Genomic DNA, 7,822 nt, shown 5'->3' with positions numbered 1-7,822 from the left:
TGTTTGACTATATATTGCTGTCTTTGTTATGCATGCAAATGCACCACGTTAAGAAATAAGGTAAGTCTCTGCGTTGAACCATTACCTCAAAAGTATGCTTCAAGAATCCATGTTTCACTTCAATTGCTGCAAAGATGGTAGACATTTTTCATCTGCGGTATTCTACAAAATAATGCCACAGTAATGTGTGAATGTTAAACTATTGATTTGAACCAAATACTGGAAAGAATGGTTGGATACTTTGAATAAGTAACTACAACTAATAATATATCAGGTAATAGGTGCCGCTATTTTTTAATTGTTATATGCTCCAATCTGGCATTTAACTATATAGATGTAACCCAAACCAAGATTAAAAAAATGTATACATTCAAATATTTATAATCAAGTACCCTTCAAGAACATATGTTTTGAACAAAACTATCATTATAAACCAGGCTGGCAGCTGAAGATACCTAACCGAAGTGTTCTGTCAGTGGGTACAGAAATTGTATGCCTAATAGAATGCCACTGTGAAGGATGGAAACTTTTAGTTTTTGCAAACGTGAGGCCAAGTCCAATGTTGAAAATCTTATTCTATGTAATTGTCCATACGGGGCTACATCTACATATATGCTCTTGCTCTATGAATTCTCCTTTGCAGGCGATAATCTTGTTCAAGAGCTATGTAGAAAACAAGATTGAAAAGGATCTTAGATAGCCAATGTACCAGTACTGGCAAAGAAAAATGTTATTGGCTATCTGATTCAATTACTTCTAATGTAATATTTATTCTGCTCTAACTCTATCTGTCTCCCAGTTAAGTGTAAACAAATCACACACCTATGTACTCGGCTAATTGTTCTCGGCTATCTAATCCAATTACTTTGATCTATTTCTCTTCATATTCATGCATTGGGAAATATTATCTTCTACCCGATGTTGCATGCCTAATTAGCACAGAAGCAAAGCAATAGCCAGGAGACGGGGAGGGAACCTGGTATCGCCTAGGCTTGTCACAGCCGGATCAATGGATTGATGACGACGATCTGAGAACCGGAGCAATGAGGAGGCTCGTTGAGGAGGGCGAATAGTGCATCCTAGAATCCTGCAGGGGGTGGACGACGCCATGACGGCTGCCTCTGCGACCTGCGCCTCACACCTGGCTGATCTGCCTCGTTTGAGGAGAGTAAAAAGGGGGGAAGGCCACCGATGGAGTTGACCACAGGGAAATGAGAAGGGGCGACGGCGACGGCCATGTTGACCACCGGATCCAGCGTCCCCCATGATCCATGCAACGCTGCGCCGCTCCTATGTGCTCCTCCTTGCCGCCTTCCATGGCGACTCAACGGCGGCTGCGACGACGCCGAAGATGTAGGCATTGGGCGTGTTCTTCCACCTCGCGAGATCAATGGGGGCTGGTTTGGAGGAGGCAGAGTGTCCACTAGACGGCCGTGTTTCGTCGCGAGGATCTGAAGGAAGGAACCGGAGCTGCTGATGGGTCGGCGCTCGGCGGTGAAACAATAGAATAGGATTTTTCCTCACACATTTTTCGTTTTGACCCCAAAGCCCCTAACAAACCGACTCTGTGAAATCTAAACAGAAGGTAGCTGGGCACGTTGCCCTGTTCGTGGCACCACGCGACCTCCGAGCAAAATTCAAAACGGAACCGCTCACAGGGTTTCGGAACCCTGGGAGCTTAGTGCTCTTAGAAGATTCGTTCCAAGTCAGTTCTCGCAGGTGCCATCATGCACGAGTCCGACAAGCCTACTGTAAACAAAAAATTTGGCACATTCTCCGGCGGCTGACTCATGGAGCAGCACCAAATGGCCTGACTCATCTTCGCGGGGCCCACACGCCACGATCACGGATCACCTGTCTCAGCTCCCCACTCTGCTCTTTCCACTGCCACCTGCGGCGACCGCTCCCACACATCGCGCCGCCCCTTACGCCGGCGGGCGAGAGAGCCCTGCCCTCCCATGCCTGCCACCTCCGCTGGTGTCGAGCCTCCAGGCTCGGGCCCTCGCCGCTCCGAGCGGGCACGTCGCCGTCGCCTGCCGCCGGACGAGACGCCCCCCAGACCAGCCGCCACCGCTGCTCCTGGCCCCTCTCCCCCGCCTTCTCGGCGCCGGCGCGACGCTTCGCCCTCCCGCCGGTCCGTCCGCGCCAGGTTCGTCCCTGCTTCTAACACCTATATTATGTTCTGTCCAACTGTCAATTTGTGATATGCACACTGACACTGTTGATCTTGTGGTGCGCTTGCGATAGCTAGGAGTAATATGGGGACGGAAGGGGTACCCTTGGGAGATTCCTAAATGATTTATATGCTGGGTATCATGCGATCCCTGTGGACTGCATAACCCGGTTTGTGTGTGCCATGCTATATTTGGCCTTAGCAACAACTCTCCTGTTCAACAATGGTGGATACCCAAGCTTGCCAACACTCACTATATTGGACACAGCGTACTCTAGGCACAATATTTGCTAAAATGAATGGAAGTTCTTCCTTTCAATTTCCTGACTGAATAAGTGAATATGTCTTATTACTTTCCTGTAGGAACTAGACTTTACCAACTGCGGTTCATGTTCCGTCGTCGTCGTGTCTCTCTATCTGATTTAGCACCCATGCTATTATTTTCTGGCTAAACAGAGAGAAGGAGGACTTGCAGCCACCGGTGGTGGTCTTGAATGATGCTGAGGTGAACCATCAAAAGGAGGCAGAAGACCGGAATAAACAGGGGACGGAGATTGTGCTGGCAGAGGTACCAGAGGAGGTTGATGAAAATGCAGAGGCTTTGAAGGAGGCGCCGTTCTGGTTTCCCGATGGTTGGATCATACATGTTCGCCACGATGATGATGGGTCGACATACCGGGTACTCCCCTACTCTGCTTGTATGCTGAATTTTATTTACGTGCTTCCCGCATGCACCTTGTGTACATGCTTGTATGTATTATTATTGCTGCTATGTTGATGTTGGGCTGAGATGTGTTACCTATTACCTATCTTATGAGATAGAAGAGACTCCCCTACCAAAAAAATTCAACTTTTAAAAAATAATGGGCTGGATAAGACAGAATTGTTAGCAAAAATATCAAACTGCCTAGAAGTTACCCAAGTACATGGCAAGAGAAAAACGAAGCAACCAAGTAAAAATGTACAAGAACCAGCTCCTCACAGGCATAACATGCAGCTAAAGAGAGAAAAAGAACAAAAAATAAAGACTATATAGGTCGTAAATAATTGTTCGTTGCTTTTTCGTTGTTTCGTTGCAGTACTACACTTCCCCAGTGTCAGAATACACATTCTCGACGGATACGGAGGCACTAAATTATCTATTCTCAGAGATGGACGAGCACATGTTGGAGTCGCACGCATGCACTGAGGATAACGAGCTTCATGTGAGTGAGTTTTCTATATGTCATGTGTTGATTACATTTGAGATGTAACTCCCTCTTGCACACAGAATATGAATGCATGGCTTCCGGACAGTTGGGTGATTGAGGTCAGAGCTGGGGGGAAGATGATGGACAAAATGTACAAGGTTAATTTCAACTTGCTTTCACATTAATATTTGAATTATGCTAGTTATTGGCTTATCTATTTCTCAAAAGAACTGGAAACTCATCGTGGTAGGAGGTCGGTGACACTAGACACATAAGAGATCAAAAGTACGAGAGACTCGTTAGGGTGTATCTGAAAAGAACATTTTTCTTATTAATAAGTTACTACTAATTCATGTTTAGTTCTAGAATGGCTCTGTGTTGTTTCTTGTCTAATGAAAGTCATTTCTTAAATAGAGGCTGAATATTTTTAAGTCTGTTGGGTAGAGTTTCAGAGTAGGAGAGCGTTTATTTATGCGGTATATATCGTTTCTATATTTAAGTGTTCGTATACATCCTTGAAAACAATGGTCATTTGTTAAACTGATTTTGTAGGAGTGCCTCAGGAGGCATAGCCACATCATTTTTACCATGCTTGTGTGTCGTTTTGTAGTTTTTTGTTCATCTGCCTACTGGAATGAGATTCTTCTCAAAAGAAGACGTACTGCGTTATGTGAATGAGGGGGCGATTTCTGGATGTGATGTGAAGGGACTGTGTGACACAACCTCCGAAGATAATGTATGCTTCCTGGAACTATTCTCCTATTTGAATAAAATAGTATCTATAAAAAGTTATAACTTCCCTTATTTTTTTTGAGAATACTGTTCCCTTTTTTTTTTCATAACTAAGCTTTGGATCCTTTTACAGATACTTGCACAGGTTGAGTTCAATCCAGATGGGCTACCTAAAGGATGGGTGAAAGAAATGATATTTAGGAAATGCAATGATGGAATTAAAAAACACCCGGTACATTAGAACAGAACATTTTATTCGTTAAACTGAACATGTCACACATTTCTTATTCCTTTAAAAATCATTGGTGGAATTGATTTGACTTTGTAGTTTAATCACTCATTATATGATTGTGCAGTACTATACTGATCCTGTCAGTCATCTTGTATTCCGCACGCTGAAATCTGTAATGAGCTACCTTGAGACAGGAGAAATAAGCAAACATGCCTGTGTTCCAAGGAGAAGTGTAACAGACATATACTCTTTCGACAGATGTACGGATCTGGTAATTGTAACAGACCTTTACTCTTTCGATAAAATAACTCAGTGTCTGGCTATAGGATGTACCTTGATGTAACATTAGAAGTGTCCAGAACTTGTTTAGATTATATTTGAGATATATTTTTTTAACCACCAGCCTCGAAAAATGCTGAAAAGATTGAAAGTACAAGGGAAGAGGAAGGAAAAATCCATGAATTCATTGGTCTTTGAAAAGAAATCACCTGATGACCAGAAATCAAATCGCTGTAAGTTCCTGCAGTTATTACTGGTTACATGGCGTTCTTGTTATATGTCACAGTTATGTCCTTTTGAAGAAACTCTAATTTCCCAAACTAATTTTCTGAAACTCCATTCATTCAAGTTACACAACCCTGCATTTTTTGTCTTATCTTTGTTGTACTGAATGTTAATTAGCTATTTTTGACATCAGCCTACAACATGCCCCTGCTTGTCTATGCATCAATATTAATTGAAATGCTACATGGCGTGAAATCTGGTCAGGTATATGTGGTAACTTCATCAGTAAGCAGTGAGGACTGTAGTATAGCTGGATGCCTAGACTTCATTTCTTGTAGTTCAGTCAACTGACATAATACAACAATGGTATTGTGCCTTGCAATTTTGTCATCGTTGGTGATATTAGAGTACGTGAGATATATCTATAGAGTACTCTTGCATGCTGTGCACAACGGATATTTCAGAAGCAAAGGAACATGTCCATACTGTATATTCTTCGAGTACATGAGATGAGCATGAGGGAGTTGAATTTGTTCTAGGAGGTACCATGATAAAAGTTGTCTAGTATTGTATATTTTTGGGTGTACGTTGATATATAGGTTTCTCCATTGTTCTTGGGAGGTATCATTGTTAACATAGGATTTCTCCATTTTTAATATATAGGTTATGCACCAGATCTACGCAAAGCTGAAAGCTTATCTTGTGTTTATGCTTAAGATGGAAACTGAAATCCCATCTACTGATTACTGAAGCACGACCAGTATGCTATAGCAGGCTGGAGATGACACATGGTTCTAGAGAAATAGTAGTCCCTCCATCCTGCAAAAGTTGTCTTAGATTTGTCGAAAATTGGATGTACCTAGACACTATCTAGTATATGAATACATCTAAATTTATACAAATGCACAACAAGTTTCATAGGACAGAGGGAGTACAACAGTTGTTGCGTATCCCCACAGGCCTTTGTGTGCTATACTAGTATAGTGGCGATCTTTAAAAAAGTTCGTATAGATCTATCAGACACCGAAAGCCGCGAAGCTTTAATGAACTTATTACCAAGCTCGAAAGTTTCAAAGAAATGCATACTTAATACGTTTCTTTTGTTATATCTCAATATGGTGCGTTGCATTTTTTTCTCTTTATTCTGCCTGATGATTCTACTTGCCATGTTGCAGCTCAAGCTGGCACCTCTGCTAGCATGATTCCTGTGTCTGAACCAAAAGAAAAGGAGGCCAATACCATGGAAGCTAAATGCAAGGAACCAATTAGTTCAGAGACTACCAAGCGACCAAGAGGGAGGCCACGGAAAATACCGAAGCAAACGAATGAAACAGATTCAGGTTGCGCCAAGAGTTCAGATAAGGAGACATCACATATTGCGGTGAAAAAGGAATTCGATACTGGAACTGGAGAACAACTGTCTAAGGAAAAGGCATTGAGGTATAATCAGATGGACAATACCGCTATGGTAACCCTGGAAGTGGACAACCAGAACGGCCTTGTGAGGAGCCCTTCACCGAAGAGTAGGTGCAGGCCAGGTAGGGCGACTGACCTAGATATGCATGAGCATGAAAATGGCAATTCGTCTGAAGCTAGAGCAAAGTCAACATCCTCTACAGTTCCGAAGGTTTACATGAGGAGAAATAGCAACCAGATACCAGCCTTCAAAAACGAAAATAGTGCAATCGAAGATCACTTTTAAGCATTCGGACGTACTATCTCCATTCCAAAATAAGTGTCTCGATGTATGTAGATGCATTTTAATAAATAGAGAAATAAAGTTGGGGCACTCATTTTAGAAAGGAAGGAATATTAGTGACTAGTGAGTTTGGAGCCTACTTTGTGATATGAAAGGACTGGTTAATAAGATGTTGCATCTTAATAAGTAAATAAAGGAATAACCATTTGTGGTGTGGTTATCTTGTTGATGCAACTGATGCTGCCTCTGGTCAGCAGAGTGCAAGCATGTATACCATGTTTTTTTTTGAAGGATCCCCACCTGAATATATTGAAATCAAGAGTTACATTGGGAGAGGTTCTGCCACAGATCGGCGTCCACTCTTAATTCCGCTTTTTTTTGAAGCGGTGACACCATAGAGTGAGGTTGGAGAGGATGTTTCTAACTGTTATTTGTAGGGTTTGATCTACATCCCTGAATACTTTGGCATTTCTCACGTCCCATATCTTCCAGATCTTGGCATGATATGTAACTGTCTCCATATTGCCGTCGACGCTGGGCAAGTGAAGAAGAGGTGTGAGTGGTCTTCAGCCGGAGCCTTGCATCTAGGGTATTCTTGGGAAGATATAATGTTCTTGCGTAACATGTTGGCCCGTGTGTTTAGCCTGTGTAGGTGTAGGAGCCATCGAAACACCTTAACCTTCCGTCGCGCCCTTGAGATCCAGATGTGTGCGGCCTGGAGGTCTTGTAGCTGTGATTGCATGTGGAGGTATGCACCCTTGGTGGAGAAAGGCGTGCCATCCATCAAGGTTCTGTTGTCCGGTTCATCCCTCCTGCAAAAGATTTGAGAGAGAGACAAGTTGCTCGGACGCAGCATTAGTTAGTCTACATCGCAGGCGGGTAGATATTTTGTTCAGCAATACATCACATACCAATGCATGGGGCTGCGTGTGGTGAGAGTAGATTGTTGGGAAAGTTGTGGCTAGGGGTTCTCAAAGAAGCCAAGTATCATGCAAAAAGAAAGTTGCTTTTCCAGAATGTACTATGCATGTGGTGACCTGTAGTAGCATGTCCATGTTTTTTGCAATAATTTTGCTAAGGTAGGATGGGTTGGATGCCGTATTTGGATTTGGGTATTGAGCTAGGATCCAATGCTTCCAAGGTAAAATTTCTGAATGCAAGAATTTGAAGCAAAATTTGTGGCGCTGTGAGAAAACTGCCCCTCTTTTCCTGACGTGGAATTCGTAAGGAATGATTGTTTCGAAATGAGCGAATAGCTCCTATGCGACGTTGTTGAGAAAACTCGTCCAGAA

The 7,822-nt window shown here is 42.9% G+C and overlaps 1 protein-coding gene across 1 annotated transcript; it reads left to right on the top strand.

Annotated features, from left to right (window-relative positions):
- Positions 1 to 1,958: 1,958 nt before the first annotated feature.
- Positions 1,959 to 6,720, top strand: LOC124673158. The gene is made up of 9 exons (XM_047209284.1): positions 1,959 to 2,149; positions 2,630 to 2,852; positions 3,253 to 3,378; positions 3,444 to 3,521; positions 3,974 to 4,099; positions 4,229 to 4,327; positions 4,452 to 4,598; positions 4,731 to 4,839; positions 6,007 to 6,720. Exons 1-9 carry the CDS (start codon positions 1,959 to 1,961, stop codon positions 6,531 to 6,533), a joined length of 1,626 nt encoding a protein of 541 aa, XP_047065240.1. The 3' UTR covers positions 6,534 to 6,720.
- The last annotated feature ends 1,102 nt before the right edge of the window (positions 6,721 to 7,822 follow it).

This window comes from Lolium rigidum, chromosome 7 (genome assembly GCF_022539505.1).
Source record: "Lolium rigidum isolate FL_2022 chromosome 7, APGP_CSIRO_Lrig_0.1, whole genome shotgun sequence".
Taxonomy (NCBI): domain Eukaryota; kingdom Viridiplantae; phylum Streptophyta; class Magnoliopsida; order Poales; family Poaceae; genus Lolium; species Lolium rigidum.
The sequence above is the reverse complement of the archived record's forward strand: the minus strand, read 5'-3'. Positions and strand labels throughout refer to the sequence as shown.